This window comes from Falco biarmicus, chromosome 1, assembly GCF_023638135.1.
Source record: "Falco biarmicus isolate bFalBia1 chromosome 1, bFalBia1.pri, whole genome shotgun sequence".
NCBI lineage: Eukaryota > Metazoa > Chordata > Aves > Falconiformes > Falconidae > Falco > Falco biarmicus.
In genome coordinates, this window is record NC_079288.1 from 107,449,472 (window position 1) to 107,476,389 (window position 26,918).

General features: G+C 39.7%; 1 protein-coding gene across 4 annotated transcripts in view; it reads right to left on the reverse strand.

Annotated features, from left to right (window-relative positions):
• TNIP3 (TNFAIP3 interacting protein 3) overlaps positions 1-22,692 on the reverse strand; it is a 74,428-nt gene extending 51,736 nt beyond the window's left edge. For 3 of the 4 annotated variants that reach the window (XM_056358273.1, XM_056358242.1, XM_056358251.1), the window contains exons 1-3: positions 22,552-22,692; positions 14,296-14,381; positions 4,992-5,127 (exon numbers count right to left, since the gene is read on the reverse strand). In XM_056358273.1, the coding sequence (XP_056214248.1) occupies positions 4,992-5,127; positions 14,296-14,381; positions 22,552-22,554 (225 nt within the window). In that variant the 5' untranslated portion in view covers positions 22,555-22,692. The remainder of the gene's footprint in view (positions 1-4,991; positions 5,128-14,295; positions 14,382-22,551) is intronic. The other variant, XM_056358262.1, reaches the window with a different exon arrangement.
• Between the last annotated feature and the right edge of the window lie 4,226 nt (positions 22,693-26,918).

Sequence of the window (26,918 nt, forward strand, 5' to 3'; positions counted from 1 at the left end):
TCTTAGTAGGACCTTTACCTAACTTTCTCCCACTCTTCAAACTCCTTTTTTTATTCCCCATTCATACTCACACACTTAAGCTACAAAGTATAATCCTTTGCATTTTTCTCCATGCTACAGGCAATGGTGACAGAAGAGAATTAGCCATGTATTTTTCAAAACTCATCAGGCCGCTCTGATCATTATGACAGATGGTACCTGTTTTATCTTTCCTTTTTGTTCACAGCTGTCTTGTATTACTTTAAAGACCGGGGTGGAAAGAGAAAACAACCTCTTGAGCACAGTTTGAGCATGCTCAGGGAAGAAAGTTTCAGATACTTTGGAGTGTGGCTGCAAGGAATGCCTGGCAGGGAGCTGGGAGCCAGAAGCTCCTGCAGAGTGACTGCTCTGAGGAGCAAGAATAAACCAGTCGGGTACCAGGTATGGAAAAGGCTTCCCAGGAAGCAAATGGGACTGGGCAGGGTTTGCTGCTCCTCAGAAACTCACAAGTGTAGCATACAACCCTGCCTGCAAGGGCAAAGTGAATTGAACTGCTTAGAAGCTTTTTACTCATGTCTATTCTCTTTCTGTAATATTCTGTAATTTCTTTTAGTAGCAGCTTTGAAGTTGGTTTTTTTTCTTCTGTTTAAAAAAAGAGAATTACCTTACTTTGTATTCTAGGAAGACCTGACCTTTCTGAGTGTAAAAGCCTTTTAGTCGTCTTTGGAAAGCTTGCAACGGAAGAAAAATCAAAGCCTTGGAGCTGTGGCCAACACTGAATCCTCTCACAAGCATCAGCACCACAAGAAGATAAAAAGTTCTCATTTTCAGAGTGCTGGATCTTTATTCTGGGAAAGGCTTCTGTTACAGTATTACGAAATAGGCACTCACAAATCAAGATAATGAAAGCCACTAGTTTCTGAAAATTCTGTCTATTCAGTAACTGCAGTGAAACCAAGAATCATTACTTGATTCAAGTAAAAGTTCAATCTTTCCTTGATGATGACAAAATGATAATTTTAAAATTTATTTTTTCTTTCTAGCCCATCAAGTATCTGCTGTAAGATTTGTTGGGTGTGGGGGTTTTTGTTTGTTTATTTTTTAATTTATTGTACTGTTCAGTTGCAGAATTGTAGAAGCTAGATTTACTCTGCGACTACCTGGGTTAAAATTTGCTGTCTTCTGGGGAGCTTCCTGTTTGCTTATGTTTTGGTTGGGCTTTGCTTTTGGCTTTTTTCCTGAGGCTGCTCTCAGCCACCAGTGCTTGCTACAATATCCACTGCAACCCTTTTTCCCATTCTGGTGAACATGGTGAAATGACAAGAAGTGAGAGATTTTAGTTGAAGAATAAAATCAGCTCTTAAACCTGAAGAAGAATCTACCTCTTCCTGTCTAAACCTGGTCCACGTGTTTCACCCACAGAAGTGTGATAGAGAGGGATTTTCCCTTAAGTATGTCAGCCTTTAACTTTTTGTGCTGTTTGGTTAGGTATTCACTCTAACAGAAAAATATGTGCAGATGCAAATGCGTGCCTTAATATGTGGGAACCAGAAAAAATTAGAGCAAGATGTGTTCTCAGAGTAAGTAAAACATAGCCCAGGCTTCTGTTTCAGGATTTCTTTTATCCACTGTTTCCCATCGTTGCCAATGAGATGAACCGTAAGGGCACGCAACTCAAGTACCAAAGCATTTGCAAACTCAGGCCTGATAATGAAAATCCCAGTTTCATGGAACAATAATTGGATGATAATTTTTAACTGTAGCAAACAAGCTATTCAGAGTTTTAAAACATAGTTGTTGCAAGTACAGATAGCCTTTAAATGGAAATCTTTACTTTCTTGCTTCGCACTCAGAACAGTTTATCTGCTTGAAAGTTTATTGTTGTTTGGGTTTTTTTTACCATTTGATCCCATTAAATATATTATCTCTGTCAACTTTATGTTGACACACTGCTATTTTAGTTGCTATTTTTCCCTTCTTATCTGATACTTTTGTCTGCCCTTACCTCCCACAGAAAACATCCTTTTTATGTGTATAATCTTGATAAAGCCCTAAACATACTGAAAACACTCTGCATGAGTACTTTTTAGCAATACTTGTATTAGCTTATTCCAGTTGAATGTAATCAGTTTTATAGTTAAATTTGAACAAAGAAGCTGCTTTTTTGTGGTAAGAAACGTTTCTTTGATTTCTCATATTAAAACAGCAAACTGCCTGATCCTTTTGGCCCTCAGCTTCACCCTCTGTAGAAGACAGAACAACGAACCCTTTCCTTCCTGAGGTATGTTTTGAGAACAGGCATTTTCACAGATTATGGCCTCTGCAGGACCAGAGTTTGCAATCCTTCTCGTTCACATACACTCCTGCTGCACATCACAGCAATAAGTGATGTTACAGAAGACAGGGGGAATAGATAAGTACATGTAGATTAGAAATTAACAATTGTTCTAATCTGTAAAAGACTTCAACATATGTTTCCCTTTTCCGGTCAATGGCTCTAGAAAAAGTAAATACATTTCAATAAACTGAGAAGAGCTTAAATCAGTATAAAATAATGATGTCACATTAACGTCTCACCTCTCATTTCAGCTTAACACTTAAAACACCCAGTTTGCTCACCTAGACAAGCTACATGTAGGGACACAGGTGCCCAAGTCCCTTATATTAGACCAATAGACTGTATGTGGGTGTCAGGGACCCAAGTACACCAACAGGCTCTAACCACTGTGACCTGCTTGTGAGGATGTTTTCCTGTAATCTCCTCCCTCTCCCACTGCGGGGAACATAGCATCATGACAAGGTGCAACTAAAGTACTACAGATAAAGGAATTGTAGGCTGAAGAATGTGCTGAGGATTAGTTTATTCTGCAGACCTGCGTTTCCCCTCTCTCAAATGTTTGCCTTTAAAACCACAATAATATTATGTATTTTTATGGAAAAAAAATCCTAGTGAAAAGGGAATTTGTTTACAGACATTTGCAGATAATAAAAAAATTACAGATTTAGAGAAATAATAAAGTGATTTAAACTCAGAAGGAAATGCCATTTTGTAGTGTCAAATTTATATTTTTCACTCCAGAAAAAAAAAAAATCAGAATAAAAACAACTTGCTGTCTTTGCCAAGAAACGTCCCGATGAACAACCAACACTATAGGGAAGCGTACAATTTTGTTTCATTATAAATATAGAGTGTTCCCCTTCGTTTAAGTCTACATCAGATTCTAATTTCACAAAATGACATTTTTCTGTTTGTTGGGGGGGGAAGGGGGAGTAATACAATTTTATAACCTTCATAATTGAAAGTATACCTAAAAATATTGCTTTATTTTCCAAAACACACAGTCCAAGACAGGTACTCCTAGATCTTACACTGAGGTTGTTGGAGCTCACCGCAACCGTCAAGCTGTCACCCACTTGAAGACCAACTCACTAACCAGCCAAAGTGAAAAGCTGTTCAACTTAGAAGTATAAATTAAAAATAGCAGCATGTTTCTAGTGCAGAAATATCATAAATCTTCCTCCTTTAAGCTATGAAAACCACACACATGGCCAAATGAATGCTATAAATGCAAAAAACATTTAAAAAAGCAAAGCACTACAAATGAAATACTGCCACGGTATTCTGTGTAAAACACTGAAGCATCCCACAGAAACGGTTGAGGTGAGCACTTCCTTTTTTTTTCCTCCCCACATCCTCCAAATCCTTTCCTACATCTCCTTCTGTTGGAGGGAGGCTAACATGGGGAACCAGGGGTTTCTGCAGACTATTTGTGGCTTACTGTTCTGCCCTTTAATTTCATAGCTCAATGCTACTTGATTCTGCACTGACTTCTGTTTCACCGTGCTTATTCCTCCCCTGCAGCTGGGAATCCCCATTCCTCCCTGTGGCTTCTCACTGTTTGTAATTCCATTTTTAATTCTAATTCAAAATTCTAATTCAAAAATCCATTTGAATTAGAATAATTCTAATTCAAGAGACATCTCTTTATGCTCAACACATTCAGCATTTAATTCTAAATCAAAATTCTAATTCAAAAATCCATTTGAATTAGAATAATTCTAATTCAAGGGGCATCTCCTTATACTCAGCACAGCTTCATATCTCAAGATCATGAGTCATTTTGGAGATAGCGGTTTACATGTGAAAAGAGCTATGTGTAATTTTGGATTTCATAGAAGAGAGTCATCTCTCCTTTACCTCCTCATCAATGTTCTGCATCACGCCTTGGGGCCCAGCCTTCAAAGGTTCCCTTCCCACCCCCGCCCCCGTAGTGGAGTCACACAGGCAGGTGCATGTGTCACCCCTTGCAGGTGGATGGTATTCAGGACTCAATTACTCCTCCCCACCTCTCACTCCTCCCTTTCCCAGTTTGGAGAAAACAGGAATTTCCTTTTGTCCTCTTACTGCACAACAAAAAGCAGCTTGCTATTTCAGGAGAGAGGAGGGAAACCGAGAGGGAAACCTAGAACAAGTTTCTGTCATGCTTGTTAACTGCTGCTTCACTGCAAGCCAAGACAACCATCTTAGCAGATGGCTTACAATTTTCTGTTTGCAATACCACAGAAGTATAGGTTTGAATCATCTTTATTCTTCTTCTTTCTTCCTATTTATCTAAAAGCCTTTCTGACACTTCCAAAGATCTTTGTCTCCCACATCTCTGCTCACTCTCAGTTAAATCACAACTACCAAATGCAACAACTTCAATAAATGCCAGTGCTCTGGGTATATACAGTTTTGTGGATTTGTGTTATCCAAAGACACAGCTGGCTACAGAGGGTGGCATTTTGGATAATCAGCAGGTTTAGCTGACCTTTTAAAGCACTATAAAACACATCTTCTCACTCAGTCTTCCTCATAACAAAAAGTAGCTGTATCATTAAAAAAAAAAGTGTAGCAAGTTAATTGCATCATTTCAGAAATCAAAGTTTCATGCATAATCAAGCCACCCAGGGAACATCCCCTGAATGTTCTTTCCTGGCAGATAAACATTGCAAAAGCAGATTGCGTTTACCTTAAGGGAACATGAAGTTCTCTGGGGGTTTGGACTCTCTTGGGCAATAGGTTCAGGGTCCTCACATGACTGGTAACTGTTATTCTTCTCTATCAGGTTCCTTATTTCAACATCAAGCTCTTTACTTTCGCACCTGCTTAGAAAGAAATAGCAATGTTAAACTTCACACCAAAACTGGAAGTGCAGAGAAGCTAAATTTGTCAGTTGTCTTCTGAATGTGACAGTGCAGACAGCAGAGGTAGTCCTGCACCAAGCTCCTGCTACCTTCCTTCCTGGTACACAATCAGAGAGCACTAGAGCAGTGTCACACAGGCAATCTCCAAATGCTTTGCGGCAGAAATTAATTTTAAAATATTTACACTAAGCAATCTTTATGAATTTTACTAACTTGCATCTACAAAATACAAGTGGACCCTTCTGGCGATTGTATGAAGACTGTCATGTGCTCTTAATCCCACCCACTCACCAGCAGTGTCAAGAATTTTAAATTCAACTTTAACAAAAATGCAATCAAAATGTTAAATTGATTTTGAATTCCAAAACTAGGTGCTCCAGTTTCTTGATGGAACATTTTGTTTGCTGTAACAGTTAGTATTAGATTTTCAACTTTTTTCTTCCTGAAAGTTCCTTTTAAAAACATTTGTATCTTGTAAGAACTGGTCTGTTGTGAAAACTGAATTATATGTGTTTGTTGGGAAAATTTTTTTCATTCCATTTCTTTGCTAAGTACACACAGGACTCATGTGTACTTAAGGGCTTGCTCCAAATTTGCAGAACTAACAATTAGGGCTGGTTCCCTTGATACACCATAATGGTGGAACGTGACTTTCAGAGAATGGATTGAGGCATAAATAAAACAAACACCCAAAAGCCCTAGACCAACCCAGGTTTTCAAGAAATACTCATGTCTTGCAAGTTCAGACCTTCATTTCCTAATGAGCTTAAACCAACTCTAAATATAAGTAATGCACGACCAGAAAGCTAACTGTAAGCCTCGAAACTATCACCAACCTGCTATAGCAAAATTCTTGATTTAGACAGAGAACACTAAAGTCTTCATTTGAACTACCAGAAAAACTGAAAGCAGTAAGAATTTTATCAGTTATACTTATTGCAGTTTATACAGGCAATCCACAGGGATTGCACTGCAGGATCTGAAGAAACTCCTGAAGCTGACAAAACTGGCAATTGATACAAGTTGGCAACTGGTAAAATTATCCAATAAACAAACCCATCTGTCCTAACTACAAGTAAATAAGTGTGGTGAATTTTGTGCTGATAGCATAAAATGATTCATTGTATTCTCGATATTTGCAACACAAGAGACTGTAACAAAAATGTACTTTCATTAAGCATGAAGGCAAAATCATATGCAGAGGTACTACAACAAAGTACCAACTGTAGCAAATAAGGACAAGTAAAACTCAAGAGCCTTTTTTTTTACTTGCCACCTAGTAGTTGGACAAGCTAGAATTCCGTGGCAGTTTCAGAGCTGCCATGAAGCCTGCCTGCAACAAGTTTCATGGCAGAAAAAGAGATACTTGGATGTGTTTTGAGAGCTAGACATATGGCACAAGGAAACAGGACTTTTACACAAGGAACCAAGACCAGGGTTTTTTAGCACTGGAAGTTCCTGAAGCAGTAGAACACATCACATTATTTTTCTTCTCTGCAGAAACATGTTTCTTTGTAGTAACATTTTGCCTTTTTTTTTTTTTTAAACCTAAACAATATAGCAACTAGCGGGAGTTCACAGGGAGTACAAGCATATCTAACTGAAGAGAGAACTATCTTTTGTTAGAACACTGTAACTGGCCATAACTCCCTTTCAAAGCCATGAGGACTAAGAAAACGACCTTCCCAATGCACATTTTCATGAACTTCACAGCAGTGCAGTAAGCTGCAGCTGCTCAGAACGCTCACAGCAGTTTTCAAAGCCTCATCTGCATGTGGGTGGCAGGTAAGCCCCAGCAGCACAGCCACCACATGGCAGCTCGTGAAGAAAGCTACAGAAGGAAAACAACGAACCTTGCAAAAAGAAATCCAGCCCTTTTCTGCCTCACTAAATATTGCCAAATCATGGATGGGTAGACCAGCACAAGTGGCACTTTTTCTTTTTTAAGCAATTCTGTGCTGAGGTTCCTGGAGAATGAATTCTTGGGCAGCAGCATGACCAAGCACTCTGCTTACAGCCTTCATTTTTAATCAGCTGCATAATACAAACTTTGCAACATCAGTATCAACACCTCTTTTCTCTCAAGTGCACTTCTCTAGTAAACACTGTACTCTGCTCATTTGGGCTTCCATGCCTGACCCAGCCCGAGATGGCTTTGTGTAAGAGAATCAGATGTACACTGTGCAGAGCACTCAGTGCTTTTGAGGATGCTCAGAAGAATTGAAAAGCCACAGTACAGAAGCAGTCATTCATGGTGCAGATTTAGGAAAAGTGCATGAAATTATATTTGCATAGTAAGGCAGGAATTATTGCTGTAGCTTTCTTAGAGCCCCTAGAAATATGGCAGAAGGAAGGGAGAAGTTAAGTAAAGCAAGGAGGAATGTTACTGACAGTATCGAAGGATTTCAGATAGAGCCGCTAAAACCACAGGCCAGTATTTTCAGACCGTGCTTTCAAAATGTCAGGTTTTTTATCTGTGCCTAGGCAACTGAAGGTAGGCTATTTGCTCTCCTCTTTCTGTATGAGATTAGTAGAGCAACCAGCTTACTGCTTAGCTGAGGGAAAAAACTGGCCTACAAGGGGCTTCTGGTGAAGGGCTATTTTGCTCATTGTCCAAGGTTGCTGTGACACATCCTGCTCCAGCTGCAGCATAGCCAGCCAGAGTTTAACTCCCCTACAGCCCCAGCCACTTTCTACCTTTATGACCTCTCTACTGCAAATTACCATCCCAGCTGCCAGCACAACCCACTCACCTAGCTAGGTAAAAGTAGTCAACATTTCTTAAACTGTTTTAAGTCAAATAATGCAGCTTAGACTAAAACCACTGTTCAAAATAAAGGAGCAATGTCTAGGGGCAGTCCTGAGGACAGTAAAAGATACACAGCAATCTCTGGCAGGAGTGCAGCAGCATTTAGGCAGGGTGCACTTATCTCTGCTGCTGGTTCAGCCACAGCGAGGGAAGATGGGTGACCACAGCCTCCCGAGATCAGTGTGTGAATCAAACTGGGAAATACTCCATAAATATGGTGGACTGGCTTTAAATATTTCTTTTCAGCCAGGAAGCAACCATTCCTTTCTCCTCACCGTTTGTCTGACACTGTGGCTGTAAATGATGCTCACCTCTGGCTGCTCCCACCCTGTTTCAGTCTCCTGCATTCTCCTTTCCAGGCTTAGGATACGTGGGCAAGAGCAGGGACCAGCTGTGCTTAGCTAAAGAAAGGGAACCACAGAAGACTCAAATCCCTACAAATTGATTGCTGCTCTGTAACATCCACATGTTTCTACATAATCACAGAAGTCAGAAAATGACTTCATTGACTGGATCTCTCAGCGCATTCTGTTTTCCCTCAGTTTTTTGATTGAGGTCTTCCAACCAGAAGCTCTTACTCCATTTATCTGTATTTTAATAGTAGCCACTTCAATAATTATAAGGATATATTTATTGTGATGTAAAACATTAATCAAAACTGGTGTATAGATCCAAAGCAATTTTTTCAAAACTATTTTTGGTTTGGTGAAGTTCACAGGTATGTTTCTGCATTATTAATACCCTTACTGTTCTACACTGTTGCCAATGTTTTCTAAAGTCGGGTGTTTTGGTTTTTAATAATTGCATTATTCAAATAGGCAATCTGTTAGGGAAAAAAAATCGTTAAAATGAAATTCATTCAAATTTGGGAGATCCAGGTTTTTACCTTTTGTAAAATCAACCATCAGAGAACATTAAAAGCATTTTCACATGGTTGTATAGGACAAAGTATATCCTGTCATGCACGAAAGCTTTCTGAAGTATATGAATATACAAAAAATACACAACTCATCCCACTTACATAGCATGTTATGGTAATGCAGTAGCCAATAAAAGATTAGACTATTAACTCCTCTTTGTAAACTAAGTTAGTTGCTAAATTGCCTTTTTTGGGGAAAATCAAGACATTTCACATGGAAGCAAACCCTAAGATATAATGAAGGAAGCCGGTCTCCCCGCATAAGTTTTAGCAGCTTGCAGGAAAAGGAGAGCACCAAACCTTACTCATAATTTTCATGTCATATCTGAAAAGTAGTAAACTATATCCTCTAGTCACATCTCCAAAAATAAGAAATTAGGCCTGTTCTCTTTGGTTTGCAAGCTGCCATACCCATGCAGGATTTCAACTACTAGAGACGTAACAGTGCACCACATAAAAGAATTTTTCATTTCTCCCACATATTCATCTAGTTGCCTTTAAAATGTTTTTCACTTTTTGCCTAATGGTATATCTTCATGCCATTTCAGTTTCTAGGTTCTATTGGCTTTTTGTAATTAATTATTTATAAAAAGCTGCATACTTTTTACAGCAATTCAGTTTTTCAGCTGGGAACCAGACCAAAAATTGTGCCCCACACATGCTTTGTATGTGAATGGGAGTAAAATTCCTACACAGGTCAATGCCACTCAACTAAATAAACCATGCTGTCTATCCATCCTCACAAGGTCAAGCAATGAAGTGCTGGTTGTACAGACACAGGGAATTTTGTTAAAATATGCATGTAACTGAGTCAGAGCAAAACTTTTATTTGGCCCAAAACTAAAGCCAAAATATGATGCCATGGGAAAGGAAGCATGATGTGTGGACACCAGCAGCTTCTAATAGCATCAAGGGCACTCCTTGCAGTTCATCTTTTTCTGGTCAGGAGAAGAAGCAGGAGACAGAACAACTCCCACTAATATACACTTTCAATATGGAGCAGCAACCAATTCAGCTCCTCATGGCCTACCCCATGCTCTTTTGATGAGCCAGACGCTTTTGGCTTGCAGCAGCATAGATTGATGGCCAAGAAATAGATGTTTATCAAAGAGCCAGGTACAAGTCCCATGAAGAGTCCCAGCTCTGCAGCTGGTACCATTTGTGAGATCTTAGCTCTCCCTGGTTTTCACTGGGAACCGGCATTATTACTTACTAATAGCAGTTATGTAGCAACAATGGAAATACCTACAACATGCCCCAGACATTTATTGCAAAATACTAATATTGGAGGCATACGACTCTGAAATAATAATTTCAAGGCTGGTGTGCTGGGGTCATTCTTGTGCAATTGGTGAAAGCACAAATACATACCATAAACAATTGTGAAAAAAGGTTTTAAGTCAGGATTTACAGCCAGACGCTAACACCACGGAGTCATATTTTGACGGGAAATGAATTCCAGAGTCTAGGGGTTAAACATATGCTTCATCCCCTTGGGTGGGCATTTAGGACATAAGATTCTTGCTTGACAAAACCCAAGGAGCAGATCCACAGAAAGAAATAAATTTCTGCATTTGAATTATAGAGGATGAACTGGTTCAGATAAATAAAAAAATGTCACAAATTTCAAGGCAAACCACTTCAGCTAATATTTCCCCTATTTATGATAATGCACTTCATTTCAGAAACAGGCCTTTAGAATATGGGACAGTGAGATCTGGATTATAGAATATTTAGAAGTAGACAAAATAGGAATAAAGTTAGGCATATAATTCTTAAAAGTGATCGTTTATCTGTAGAACTAGCCTGTTCCTTTATGTTCCATATGATTTTAAAGGATTTTTGCTCTCTTGTAATTCAGTTCTGTAGAACTCAGATTTTTTTCTTGTAAACGTTGGGATTTTTATATTAAAAGCTTACCCAGTTAAGACTAAATGACAAAACTTCCGGTCCAAGAAGTGATGGGACGAACTAAATTTTGCCAAGAAAACAGAGACATTTGTTACAGACAAAAAAATTTTCAGCCTTAGGAGCTCTTACAAGATTAGCAGATCCTGAGCTAATAGTGAATAGTTACAATGTAGTGTAGCTCCCTAAGGATCAGTGGTGCTATTCCAGCACTCAACACCCAGCAAGTGGATCTCCGCTCAGAGTTTAGGCTTGGGAATTTGAGCCAGATCTCTTGAAATTGAGCTCCACTAGTTCTATGTTCCATCTCACATGTACCACCATAAAAAGCAGTTTATTGGGCATAAAATTTACTGTGCTGATACAAACACAAAAATTGTCTTTGACAATTATGAGGGTATACTTAAAAAGAAAGTTGGGGGGGGTTGGGGTTTTTTATGTTATTTTTTTAAAAAAGCAACAAATTATTTCCAACTTAATTTTTTAGTTCAAGTTTCAACAAAAAAAAAATCAACCCAGTATTTCAAAAGCCTGCCACTACTAGCAGCTGAGATCCACCTAGCAGAACTGCACTGTCTTCAGAGTGAGATGTCCCAGATGTTGCGAAAAAAGTGCTGGCATTTGCTTGGGAGGTAAGTGTGAGATTAGAATTAATCTTACTCCAGTCCCAAGAAGAGAGTTCCACAAGGCAAGGTGAATTATATGGGTTAAAACATGTACACACTGCAACTATAGCAGAGAAACCACTTAAACTTTCGCTCAAATCTGATGTAGCCAAAACATCTGCCTATCACCCCATAAACGTCCCTACACTTCTGTTCCCTTTATGACAAAGAAATGGAGCTTTTAAGGCACATTTAATAGCCAGCAGCTGCTTGGCTGTCAAATGCCACATCTGGAGAAGTTGTGTGCTGTTAATGTGAACAGAAACAATTATTCTTTAATAGTTTTGCTTAATTTTAAGAATTACACAAATCACAACAAAAGAGGTGCGTGTTCTTAATGGAAACACATCTGGTTTCTCTGAAAATAAGCCCCCCTCCTAAAAAAAAGGGGGCCCAGTGATTAAGTGAAGCTGCACCTATAAACCATCCCATGTCAGTGAAGAGAGAAGTAAAGCTACTGATATACAGGCACTTAGAGTCTCCCAGTCTGACTATTCCCCTTAACAAATACACAACATGTAAGAAGACAACAACTAGCTGGCTCACGTTAAATGACACGTTCTGATCACATGGTGCCTCTCCCCTCCATGCCTGGAGGTTCCTGTCCTTTGCAACAGGGTTTCAACGCTGTCACCTCACTTCCATACCCCATACAGACTGTACATCAGGAATATAACATCATTCCCCTTTCACTTGGATCTTCTGCTTAATTATACTACCAAGTTCATAACTGGGTTTCTTCCTGATGGACGGCATTTGGGCTGAGTTCAAACCTCAGGAAAGCCAATTAAATTATTTTCACCAACTTTCTCAGGCTTTAAATGAGCCATGAGCGAGTTACAGATGACTGTCTCCCTGGAGAAGCAGTAAAAGGAGCACTGTCATGCAGACTTATCACCCAGAACTCATGTAGCTGCGTGTGGATCGCTAATGGCAAGGGAACTGAAGTTTTGCCATGAAAATCAATCAAATAGAAAGCTCGGCCAAGCAGAGCCACCAACTAGCACGTGCTTTCTGAGCAGATGAATTCCCCCACTGAAATACACATATGCATAAAGCTGGCAGACAATGCCAGGAAGGTGTTGAAAGAACTGAAAGCTAAGAGTTAAAAAACAAGAAGAGAGACAAATCTAGATATTTTCAAGTGCTTTCTCTTTTTCTGTGAAGACCAATAGTTAGAAAAGCTTACAAACCTTTTCAGACACTCTCCTAGCCACAGTAGGTGCCTTTTTTAAATGGTTCCCCCTCCCACAGCCCTTTCTGGACTGGGTGCTCACTCCACAGATACAGTTTAAGCACCATGATTCTATTCAGATCTTAGATGTACTCATTTCTGTGGAAAACTGAGATCGTGATGCAAGTACCAGTTAAAAACGTCAACCATGAAATTTACACCACTATTCTTTCCTTTTCCTAAATCAAGCATCACCACAAACAGAACTAGACCTATCCACAGCCCCTTTTGCCTCTTAGTTCAGCCTTAGCCAGGATGTGGATGTGTCACCCAACACCTTACTGACTTGGGCTTGCAGCTGGGCTGCACCCTTGGAGGAAAACAAAGCCACGATTCATTTGGGTCAGCATCTCCCACACAGACCTGAAATATTTTCAGTGATCTACTAACAGTGCAAGCAGAATAAACAGATGAATACCATTTGGAAAGGAGCCAGGAAATTTAACATACAGTAGCTGACAGAGGACAACCAGCTCTGTTAAGTCAAGCCAACGTCTTGCTTGTGGTAGCTGTTAGGCAGACAAGCTGAAAAGCAGAGGAATCTTGCTGCACGGCTGTCTGCGTCGCAGGTCCAGGGTTTGAACTGCCAGCAATTGGCATATGGTTTCACCAGGGATGCCAACACCAGACAGGAACCTAGCACTTCCCTCCCTTCCCAGAGACAGACTGGAGTCAAACTACAGTGGCAGCAGCTCACAATGTCTTGAAAAAATGGAAATCCCAGCCTGCGAGGGATTTCAAATCCAGTTACTTGACAATAAACTAACCTGAGAAAACATACTTCTTGCATGAAGAAAGAAGGGTAAGGTATTATTTCCTAAGTTTCCCCAAACAATCTACAGTTACCTTAAAGCAATTTTTCTTATCTCTCTCTCAAAACAACACACTATACTTTCTAAATACTTTCTAAACTACCTTTTAATCATTCTCAGCTACCTAAAAAAGAATTTATTTTTTTTTGCCAGAGGTTATCTTGCTGAATACAGCCATATTCACTGAATACAGCCGTATTCACTGACGTACACAGCACTATCAATTTCCTTAAAGCTCCTTATTACTCACTGACAGTCTTAGAAAGGCGCTGCCATCATCACAGCCTCATTAGAGTTTGCAGCCATAATGTGACTTCTCTATCTCTATATGTTACAACGGCTCTTTTACTGCCATTATCAGTAGAACTAATATGATTTCCTGAAGGAACAGGTGCCCAAAGAGGTTGTGAAATCTCCATACTTGGAAATATCTGGATCTCGCCTAGACAGGCCCTGAGTAACATGACCTAACTAGCCCTGCTTTGAGCAGGAGGTCAGTCCAGATGACCTCAAGAGGTACCTTCCAATCGACACTATTTTCTATGATTTTGCTCCTCAGTACAGAAAATTTCCATGTTTCACTTATTTAAACAGAACTGATACAGATCTCCACAGGACAGATTAAAACAGAGGAAAAAAGTATTAACCTGGGTCTCTGTCAGATAAATTGTTTGACACGCAGGAAACACTCAACTATATATTTCCAATAATGTAATTTAAATTACTTTTTAAATAATAAAAGTAAAATAAGTTTCTCCACATAAAATTAAGATAGTTAATACCTTTCCATTTCAACACACTGATGGGGGCACAATTCTGGATGCTCCTCTGCTTTTTTATTCTTCCTTTTGAGCTGCTCACAGTGAATCTATTAGAAAAAGGGAGGAAGAAAAGCAGACTTTAAGGGGAAATAAAAAGATTAACCATCTAGGAAGAAAAATTTAAGTACACTATTACCATGAGAAGAGATAGCCATGTCTGGTCTGCATGTCTGTTTTCATATACCATACATGACTGACAAGCAGGCCAGGAATCTACTTCCTCCTCTCCAGCAGCACCCTCGCTGATGCCCACCACTCCGTGTGAGACAGTTTTGCAAGGGTAGGAGCAGTAACAGTTTCTGGCTATGGTAGCAAGAATCTACCCAAGGAGCAAAGCCGCCAGTCACCACAGGAACATTGGAAATGTTGCTAAAAGAGCTTTTATTATTCATCCTGAAAGAATTAACTATCTCAAACACTCTAGCATGTCCCCACACTGATCAGAAAATTCATAAGCTTCATGGAAGTGTCCAGTAAAACTACTGCTCCATATTTAAGAGAATTTGAGTACTGAGTCTGATCTAGATCACTTTGAGAGAAAAGGAGCCATATGTGAGCTATTGTGCAAGAATGTGTTGTCCAAGAACTATACAGGCTCCTAACAAGCTTTCCTCTGGTCAGGGCCAGCTACTGTCCAGCACTGCACTTGCGAAGAAAAAAAGAACACCCCTCCTTCCAGTGGAAAGGACAACAAGCATCAGGGTAACAGTAAACAGTCCACATTTAGATATTCCCTTTTGGTTGAAAACTCTAAACAGGAAAAAAAGCAAGCTTTTTTAATTTTATGAGGTACCACCACCTCTCCATCACAAGTGGGAAAACAGATGGTACAAAGAGTGAGCCAACGACACCTCATCCAGAGGAGTCATTCTCCTCCTGTGCTGCAGGCTGATAATAGTCCTGGGTATGTTTCTCCAGGCTATGTAGGACATCTCTAGTTCACCTAAAAGGAGCCCAGAAGTCTTATTCTTCTCTTTAGATCAAAATGACAAACAATAGCATTCTGATAGTTGTTGGATTTAGAAAACTGTCAGGTTTCATAAGACCTATCACAAGGACAGCAATGTGACCACTGAAATAAAGTGGGGAGCCATCAAGCGCGAAACCTGCTATTTATAAGCAAATAAGTTTTCAATTACAAGTGACTCTCTTTATTGGTAAGATCAACTTAATGTGAAACCACAGCTGAACATTTTATAGAAACCATGCCGCTTCATCTACGTGCAGAGCAGAAATTTAAAATGAAAGGTTGCCAGGAGAAGATCTGAGGTGTTTGGCATCCCTCCCCCCTCTTAATTCCCATTCCTGCAGGCATTTCACACATTTTAAATGCATCTGGTAATCACTAATTACAAGGATCCTATTAAGAAAAAATGTCAATTCAGTTTCATGTGAAACCTGATTCCAGCTTGTCTGAGTTTTATGAGTGTCTGTTTAATCATAACAAAAACATGTTGAAGTATGGAAAGCTGTATTCGTTTGATTTCAATGGGAGCTGCAAACACTGGAAACTAATGACAATTAAGCCTTGTTTTGGAGTACCTAAACTTGGCTTTTAGGTGTCTGACTTGAAAATGTAACATTTGAAAAATGATGATCTAGAATGAATGCTCCCCACCAACACTGAAACAACAAAAAATAAACCAAAATGACTAAATGAAATCTGACCATACTTGCTTGAATTAAAAAGCAAACAAACAAAAAAACCCCACACACACCCAAAAAACCAACACAGAGTTCAGGCTACTACATCTCTAATCCATCACATGGGGCTCAGACATTTCAACAGTCTCAGATGCATTTGCCAAGTTATGCACAATTTTGCAGCCCATGTGCTGACATACAGGCCATGTTAAAGGGATACAGGCTAGATGTTACTGAAAAGAAGATACCTAGGTTGGCAAAATTCATGCAAGTTCTGAAAAACTGAAAAACTGGTTCTGCCATGGCAGGATGGGAAGCCAGATTTGGGGCCTCACAGGGAAGGGGTGCTGCACACTCCCTGCTGGGGAGCGCTCTGGGATCACGTAGCGGGTGCTCCAGGTTTTCCACAGCCCTGCTCTGCGAAGCCAAGGAAATGCATGAAAAGATGCTGCTAAAGCCAACAATTCTCAAATCACTGCATGGCCCAGATGAGCACCCAGCCAGCATAAACAAACAGTTCTTCAGAAACCCTACTGCTGAATTTGCTGGGGTGGGGGGGTCCGCTCCCCTGTGGCTCAACAAGGCGCACTGTATGTATTTCCTGACTCTTAGCCATATGCAGATTTTGCAGCACATCCCTGCATGCTGGGTACCTTGATCTAATGCGTGTCTGTACAAGCCAGCCCAGCTATCAGATGCCATTTCATTATCGTAGCATGAGAGTACATTTGCCCTCTTCTATCCCATCCAAGATATGGGAAAAAGTAGTAAAAAATTACCTGCAGTGATAGCTGGCATGATCCACCCAGCTAAGCACGGTTAGGCTAGTGCCAGCTAAGCAGCACTGCCACCTGCTTTGGTTTGTCTCCCCCGTTTCCCAAATTATTGATGCGCAAGGGACTGTTGATGGAGACTCATGGCTTTGCCTTTCATTTCTTACGGGTTTTTTTTTTTGTAAAGTGCATCAGTTCTAAAAGGTTTTTCAAACTATTTATTTTTTTAAATCATTTCTTGTTCTTCACAACAAAAAATTTACTGCAGTGAGTCTGACCTGTGTTGGCAGTACAAATTGTGCTAGATCTAAATGCACAGTTGTGAACCGGAATGAAAGAGACACAGCTAGGTTATTGTACCATGTGCAACCGTTATTAAAACAACCGTAAGTTTTTACAACTATAATAAGTAATGTAATGTACGTTTTTATTAGATCATACAAATTGATGCCAAGATGACTAAAAATCAGTTACTTTGAAGAATTAAGGCTCTGTAGAAAATAGGGGGTTATAAGAGTCATGCAAAGGATTGCTCAGAATTACATGAATTCTGTTTTCCGTCACGGCTTTTAAGAACAGGAACACCCTGAAGTAAAACAGGATCAGTTTTGCTCACCAATCTATACAGGTTTGTGATAATTGAACATGTTTGGTAAAAAGCATGCAAAATTTCCTTGGTGCTTGCCCACCAAATTTATCAGTGCACCAAGCCCTAAGTACTTCCTAGATATACCCAAATAAGCCTAAAACCCACTTTTTGGTCAGAGTATTAATTTGCATGAAAAACAAATGTGGGTTTTCCATACACAAAAAACACATTTGGAGAGAAAAAAATACATCATTCAAGAATGACCAGACCCGCTAATTCTAATAAAATCTTAATTATAAAAAATTATAACAGACAGACAGGCACTCATCAGGCTGGAGTTTCAAAATCTGATCCAAAATGCATTTCAATAACATCTGTATTGTAAATGTTAAAATCCTGCACTGCTCTTGCCCCATTCTTTTTCTTTCTCCAAGTCTATTTGTGGCTTAAGAGCATCCTAGTTTCCCAGACCTTCGCTCATTTTCCCCAGACCTGCTCTGTAATTCACTTGTTCTTCAGTTGTTTCAAAGCAGTATTTTGTGGAAATACTTCTGACATTCATTTTATATTGTAAGTTGGCCTAAAAGAGGCAGAGAAAGGAAAGGAGATTTTTGTTTTGTTTTTCCTGCCTAAATCAGTTCAATGATTTCATTTTACAGACCACCACCATAAACAGACATATTGTCACAGCAGAAGTTGCAGAAAACAGAGTATGCCAAATAAATGGAAGTACATACTAGCAAATTATACATAAGGAATAAACCCATTGACAAGTTACCCTTTCAGCGATACCCATTTTTGTACTGTGCAAGATCCAGGGCTGGTCACAGCCAGGCCAAGTAAACTTACCTCATTTATGTATTACCCATATTGCAAAATAGCTCTGAAACAAAGTGGAACATATATAATCATAAATGCTGTTGATAAACAAGCAAGCAGGTTATACATTATTTGTGTGTGGCTGTTGTGTAGGAAGAGTGGGAGGAAGAAATGGATTATTACTGTAAATGTGATCAAAATGGAAGAACTGAAGAAATAAACATTTGATGAAGGAGGTTCTAAGGAACACTCACTGAAACTAATCTGAAACGGGAATTAAGTCTCCAAGATTTTTTTGCTCTGAAGAAATCAAGCATACAACATTTTTGTGGTCTCCTCCTACCTAGATATTCCCAGGTTTGGTACTCATAATAGCAGTAGTGTGCAGTGCAGCCAGCCTTCAACCAGCCATTGCAATAGATGTCCTTCTGCTTTTGCATCCAATATTCTGCTGAAAAATGCAGCTTCAGTCATGTAAATGCAGCATGAGAAAAAGCCACAAACACACCAAGATCTGCCAGTTCTCTCCTCCCCCTACCCCCCCCCCCCATTATTTCCTGATAAAAGTGCTGAAAATTCAATATTAAACAAGTTTCAAACTGAAATTTAAAATCTGAAGCTTGATTTTTGCCAGAAATAAAGATGGGTTAGGTACCTTGGTTCTTGCCCGATTTGGTTTAGATCAGATAAAACTGGTACCTGCCCTGTGTGATGCAAGAAGATTCAATGCCAAATACTTAAAACTGATCTCACCATTAAGTACAATTCTTCTCAGTGAGAGTAACGGTAGATTCAGAACAGCAATCACCCCAAAGAACTTACTTCACAGATGCCCTCCCATGAAGCTGTGATATCCACAGCTTGATAAGCAGGCTCAAACTATGTAGCAACTGAAGTAAAAGCCAGAACAACAGAAACCCCTTGAAATGGACCAGACCAAGGAAAGAGCCAGTTAAGGGCTGAACACACTACTTCTACCCAAAACTGAATGCCTGGCTTTTGGCAGCGCAGAGCAGAAGGGACTCCAGAGAGGCTCTGCACTGCAGGTTCTTTGGCTCCAGTCCAGGAAAGGAGAATGTGCAGCGTAATCTCTGCATTTGCTTTGTAGTACTGGCGGTAGCAGGGTGACTTTGCACAGATAGACAATGCCTGCTGTATAGCTCTTTGGTCCTACAACTGCTGGTCCTCCACCCCTGGGTATGTGAAAATGCTTCCATCGACACACAAATTAGTTTAAGTGGTAAGTACAGAACACTGTTTTAAACTACATGACCTTGTTTAAGGAAAAAGTGATATATTTACTTTTAGTTAAAACAGAGAGAAAACCAAATTTCAGGCATATTTCTCTCTTTGGAAATCAGTCCATTTAACAGTTTCTTAAAACCTCTGGATTGTATATCTCAAGAACTCGATCTAAAAATGAGAAAATTATTCCCCAGTGAGTATAAATCCCTTCTTCAGATAGAAATCAGTGGCACAAATTTTACCAAAAAGCAACCACAGTCATGCCTAGGACTCAGGTGACAGACTTTGGCATTTGAGCTTACCATATCAGTCACTCCACATGGGCATCTGCATAGATGAGTTTAAAGCATGCAAGCTAATTCGAAATGCTACAAAACATAAGTTCAATGCCAAGAATATCATGACTACACTTTCAGCATGCAAAAGTCTCACATAAGAAGTGACCAGAGGAAGTCATAAATATCATCAAGCCATCAAAGCCACATACAGCATACCTCAAAACACCCTCAGTACTTCTCTGGATTCCTGTAGTCACCCTCTCTCTCTCTCTCTCTCCAATCATCAGAGACCATAAAAAAAACAGGAAAATACTAACTTCTAATTATTATAAGGTTATGAGTTTGGGAATTGGGAAGATATAAGCTTTTCTGTTTTGAGGAGGTTTACAACATGTTAAGAAATTGCTAGAAGATGTACAATAACAACAAAAAATGTCACCTAAAGAAAATCCCAGTATTTTTCTGTGTTTTGAAACATATCTTAACTTTCAAGTTACTTGAGCTCCTCTGACATTTAAATGTAGCCTTGTCACTTATTTTTCAGACACTGCATGTAGACTCCTCATTTTTAATACATTTAGAAAAGATCTTTTCTTCACTGGAAAATCTTAGGTTCAATTGAAACCAATTACTGTACACAGGTCTGGGGGGAAAGTCAATAACAACTTTGGACATACCTATTTTTACGTAATTTCTGTGAAAGCAAATTGTTGTTAATAGAGTACAATTTAGTTCCAAAAAAGTATAATATGTGTTGATAAAATAAAACTCTCAACAAGAAATATCTTTGATTTCTTCAAAAGTCATTTATAAAGCAATCACAGATCTGTTACATACACAGAAATCTGCCAAATATACAGATCTTCAGAAAAACATTTGCAAACTAGGCATATTAATGGAATAGCACTGCATGAGCTTTTCCAATGGTACTTTCTCATCTGAATCCAACTAGCATGACAAATTATTTGGAGGCAGACAAGATGGGAAGAAAGTACTTAGGTATTTGTTAAATGTCAGCTTTAAATTATGCAGTAAAAAATTGGTTCTTTATTATTATTCACTGCCAAAGTATGGACAGGAAACTTTCAAAGAGATAAAATACTGGAGTGAGAAGGAAAAATGCTGCAGGATAAAAGCAAGATTAATTACTACAATATTCACTGATAGTGCCCAAGATGTTTTTACCGAACAATTTTTAATGGAGATCTCACTACAGTGAAACTGTGAGGTTGTGATAAGAAAGAGAAATGATGGAACTTTCTTGTGCAATCCAATCCAAGAAAGAAAAGATTTAGGATCTGTCAACTCCAATGACTTTGGAATCAAGTCTCTGCAGTATAAAAAGGTAGCACAGTAACAGGAAGGAGACTGCTCCAAGGGCCCAGGTGTCTGGGAAGGAAGCAAAGCTGTGAGAGAAGAATTCAAGATACAGGCAGACCTACCTACAAAGAGCTGTGCAACTACAAGAACAGAAGTTTTACCAATGAGAAGGTAAGATAGGTCTGATTTAGATGAGGAATGCAGCTCTATTTTACTTAAACTTCACGCTCTCCAGCAATGCTTCAAAATGTCAGGACAGAAAAGAGAAAGAAGAGCCCATGGAAAGGTAAGAACAACCTAATGAGCCATTTGCAAAAAACCCTTGGCATTACTTGGCTATTTTGCCGGTCCTAAGGAACTCAGAAATTCACGTTGCTTTCCATACGTTCTAGTGTGCTCACACTTTTGGAAATGCTGCACTGCTGCTGCTAGAAATTTGGACTCTGCTGACAGCATATCACAGTGTACTAAGGATGCAGAAGCAAGTCAAGGGAAGATGACTTTCAAGAAGCTCTCTAGGCTTCTAAATGGTTTGCTGTGAGCAAAGTAATCCTCACAGTGTACTGACAACTTCTGCTTCATTTTGAGAGGGGAGAGGTAGGGCAGTCTGGAGTCCCTACAGCTGCCATAGCACAACAGGTACCCGCTGGCAGCAGCCAACACTGGTTCTGAAAACAGAAGAGTTGCTTCTCACTACAATGGATACAAGTACTGCAGCTTTATATTTTGATCAAAGAAGAAATCAAAACAAGGGAAAAAGTACCAAAAAAAGAGTTTTCTTTTCCCTCTACACAAACCTCATCTCACAAGTTCTCATAGCTCACCTCATTTATATTTATTAATCTGAAACATACCACTTAAAATTTATAATTCTATGACTCCCAAGTATTCCTTACTCAGGGTTGGAATGCATCAAAACTTTTTCTGAGACACAGCACTGATGCCAATTTACAGCAACAAGGCAAGCAAAATACCACCTAGCCCAGAAGACTATCCCACCCTCAAATGCAATGTGGATTATAGAAAACAATTTGTAGCAGGTGTGGAGAAGCGCCTGCCTGTCTCCTAATGACAGACCCAGCTAAGGGAATCCTGTGCCCACTCTGGTCAGTCAAGAGCACAGAGAACACCCCATACTCTACAGAACAGGTAAGACTTCCAAAGGTCTCAGCAGAAGTATTATCCAAGGAAGGAACGTGGGTCAAACCCCAGTACAGGTGAACTGAACCTCCATATCACTCTATTTACTCCAAAGTGACTGTTTGACATAGCTTCAATGCTCTATACAGCAAGAATCTTTCACTATTCCTGTACCTTTCACTGTCCAGCTTTGTACAAGAAAAGAAAGTAAAAGAACTCTCCTATAGACCTTCTACATAAAAATTATGAAGAAATTAAGAAGTCACTTAGAAAAAAAAACCCTTAAAATATCAGGTTTTCGATTTGAGGTCTCTTTGGTAGATAACAAGGGAGAAGAGGCACATGACCATTTTGAGGCTAGGCAGAGACCCGCTGATACGGGCTTCAAATTAATGCAGAAGTTACTCACCATATTTAGGGAAGGTGTTCGTCTCCGTGCTGCTAGGTTAGGATGTACTAGTCTCAATAAATGCTCTCTGAATCAAATGAGAACTAAGTGGTTTGGAGGCAAATATGTGTGTGTGTATATATATATCTATCTCTATCTTTCTCTCAAGGTTTAACCTACACACCAGGCTTAGGGAAACCCCTTTCTTAAAGTCATTCTAACGTTGAGAGCATATTCATCTCTCTCAAACACCGCCCACGCAGATCTACTTGAAAGCACTGCTTGTAAGAGACCACAGAGGATTCCCTCTTGTTCTTCAGAATACCATGGAACAGTGACACAATGGTACGCCCACGCACCAGCAAAAGCTGCTCTGTGGGAAAAGCGGCGGTCTAGCATGGTGGAAAAGTTGCATCAACCCAAAAGGTATAGAACACAAATATTAATCTAGAAGCAGAATAATTTACTGTAAGGGGCAGATAGGTCAGGGAGCCATTTCTAGGAATACGTTTTAATTAGAACTTATTCTAAAGGTCTCCCTACAGAATCAGCACTCTGTTCCGCCAGCTACAGCCTCATCAGAAGTGATACTCAGCTCTGCCCCCAGCCAGAAACACTACATTATCGTATCTGATTTTTTCTCTGAGGAAGAGGGCGTATAGAAGCGGAGACTGCAGAAACTTCTTCCCTCCACCCAGAAAAGAAGTGATGCAGCATTTTCCAAAGTATACTATTCTTTTTCAGCCTATAGTTCACTGCACACAGAAGTTAATGCAATTTCACAGATAATACAAATTATCATTGTCATGCTGTTAGCTAGAAATTAAAGATTCATGACAAGTAAGTTCAGAGAAGTTAATCTTTAAGCCAAATTCTTGTATTGGTTTCGGTTTTGATGACTACAAAACCTGCGCAGCTTTGCACCAAGGACTAGAACCCACTCTGACATTTTTTGGGGACTCCTGTTGCCTTCTGGATTGGAAATACTAGTGATCTAACTGCCTTGAGAACATTCTCATCCTCCTAGCAGGAAATATTACAGCTGCTCAGTAGAGCAGGGTGGATCTTTTTCTGTCAAACCATTTACACTCTGCTTCTCACATGCACACAGACAGTAATCATTTGCAAATTCAGTTTTGTTAAAATTGTTCTGGAGGCATTTGCAATTATAGCAGAGGAAACAACAGGCCAGGGTCAGGATGTGGGAGACCAAGGTTCAACTCTTTTCCTTGCCTTTCCCTGAAGGGAGTTTAACTGTGTTTGTACCTCCTGGATAAATGTTTTAACTGCTGGAGCTGCAGGGTGATTTCTCCAGTCTTTTGTAATAACAGTCTTCCACTACGTGTGAAGTATTTACCATTACTTCATTGGATAAAATGTTAGTAACTTTAGTTTGATGCTTCAAGACATTTACCAACAGAGTTGAGATATACTGTCTGCCTGGTTAAAATAAAATAAAATCATAAAAAAAACCCCAAACCAACGGCACAAACATCTTCCACTTCTCAGAACAGCATCCTATTCACTCAGCTCCACATCAGTTACTTTTTCTTACTCTGATCTCTTGTTTAGTTTTATATAAGCATTTATAAAAAGCAGAACAGCCTCCACAGGGGAGGTTTGAAAGAAGCTACCAGCAAAAGCTCAGTAGCAAACTGCTAAAGCACTGCTTCAGGAGGTGAGTGGCATGTACTCAAATCCTTCCAAGCAGCCAAAGAAATCAAAACCAAGAGATACATGTCTGAGAGGAAATGCTTTTTCCACCACATGACTGAGCAACAAGGGAAGAGCATTACTTCTTCCTCAGCAATGCATTCACACAGAGCACGGTGAATTTGGTCTTCTCTATGTCCTTGGCTTTCACTGCACTCAAACACAGCTTTTGACTTTGGACTGACCAACATGCTTGACTTCCATGGGACTGGAAATAGTTCGGGGGATTGTGTTGTCATTTTGTCATCATCTATCAGCTCAGCAATGATGATGGAGCTAAAATAAAACTTCCCATGTGTTCTGTTCCTGGGTTTAATATCCATCACCTGTTCAGCTGCACCACTGTGGTTTCTGCCAAGGAGGCCAGGAATAATCAGATTTCTCCTCATCCAGGACCAGGCTAAGCCAGGGCTGTTAAGCCTTTAAGGTGCCTTCTTATCTTAAGGGTTGCATGCCACCCTACGAGTTAAGTGACCAAAGATACCAATGTATTCTGGGAAAAATTCCCTGAATAAAATGCAAAATGCTTACAAACATTTTAGCTGGAGTCTTTCTGAGCTGCACACATTTACTGTCATGCTTGCCTACCTCTAGCACCTCTCAACAGCCATGCCCGAAGTATGCACAGGGAGGGATGCGCCGTTCTGTCTGCTGCAGCAACAGCTGCCTTCTGCAGATACTAATGGGAAACAGCATCCTTACTGCTTCCAGAGAAGAGAAAATGATAATGTGGGCACTTCTGTTCCTGTTAACACCAGCTTAACAGCCACCTTGACTCAAACTATTACATTGTTTCGTTTTTAACTCCTGTAAATGTTAGTGATATGAAAGTAATGACATTTTCATCACAGCAAAGCAGGCACAACAAAATGTTTTGTGGAGGTAGAGAAAAGCAGTCAATGGAAAACTGAAGGGGGAATCCTTTCTCTTAACCTCCAGTGGAAAACCGTAGGGGTACAGCAGAAATCACATATGCATCTTTTTAACTGACCTCCCCACTCCCCCCATTCAGAAAAGCAAAATCCTTTTGGCTAAACCTTTCATAACTGAATAATAAAAATTTCATTGCTTCTTACGCATACCCAAGCCACTTATCTAGAGAAAGCCCAGATTGGATGGCTGCCATTCAAATTATTTTATTGTCCACTGAAGAACTGTTTGTTTAGGAGCTTTCCATAGGGGAAAAATAAGGAAATGAGTTAGAGAAAATTTAATATAATGTAAAGACAGCAGTTTAAAGTACCAGATCCTAGGTGACTTGTAAAGGGCTTAATTGCCATGTAAGTATTATTCAGGAGAGAAAAGACCAATACAAGGAAGAAAGGAGACTGGAAAAAAGCAAGTTTCAGAAGTGCTCAAAGCAGTTTGGGACTCCAGTGTTCTGGATAGAAAGCTGAAGACAGATTTGCTGTCCAGGAAGTTTCAAGATTTAGTTTTAAGTTTATAGTTTGATACCACACTTAGGGCATTCTGCTGAAATAAGGCAGCCTGCTGTTCTCAACATAAGCTTACTCACTGGCTGTCTATAGCTGTCCTCTATCTTCTCTTTTTGGTGCATGAATGAGAACTGCTCCCACACATTTACGTTTCTGTCAAGCTAAAACACTCTCTTCTGCTTCACACAGAAATAGGTTAGCCACCATCCTTTTTCTTATTTATATATTTCTTGAACAGTTTCACGTGCCACAGATCAAGAAATAGCAACATGAGACCAGTCCCAGCTGTGATGTTTTTGAGGTAAACTAAACACTTAAAGATGAGGGTACCTCCTATCCACACTTCGTACAGAGTTGAAATACATTTTTGTGCTCACAGAAGTGACTTTCCTAGGGCGGAAGATATTGCTGCACAGTTCTACCCTAAATTTTAGTGAACCACTTTGATTTTAGTTTGGACTCAAGACAGTTTTTGCCTGAGATGTATTAAAAGTCAAGACACTTCCCACCCATTTTGTTCCTGCTCCCTGTGTGGCTTACTGCTTAGCCACGAATGAAAGACCACCCACAAGAAATTCTCCCTTCCTCACAGAAAAAATTGGAAATGCCACAGCTCCTTTACGAGATCTTAGATGGCAATTCAATCCATTTTTTATTATTACTCATATTCTCATGCTATTTCACTGGGGTTTCCTGAGGGTGTTAATGAAGTTGATACAATAGCAAGTATGAAAATAGGCCTTACAGCAAGCCAGCAGCAGGTTCCAGCAGAACATCACTTCCATCACATCTTTCAATTCCACAAACTTCAAGCACACAGCTCAGTGTCAAGGAAGTTTGACTACAAACTTTTTTTTCTGGCCAACATGGCAACCTTGTTCTTCAGCTGGTTGCCCACCCATTGGTTTTTACCATGACTTCTTTTGCTGAAATGTTGCGGTGTTTAAATTCTAGTACAAACTAGAATTACATCTAATTCTAGGCAATGTATGAATCCTCCATGAAAGGGATTTCTCCTTCTCAGCCTCAGGTAGGCTTAGAAAGATTTCTTTCCTACCATACATAGTTTAACCTGCTTACCAGTTAACAAGAGAGAAAAGTCAACTTTGAAGGCACACGAAGTTTCCTACTCTATAAGTCAGTGAAATTTTAAAGCAACTTCTAGTGGTTTGACAGAAGTATGACCTTTACCTTTTGGAGACAGGGTTGTTTTGGATGAGGCAATGCTTTTTCACCCAG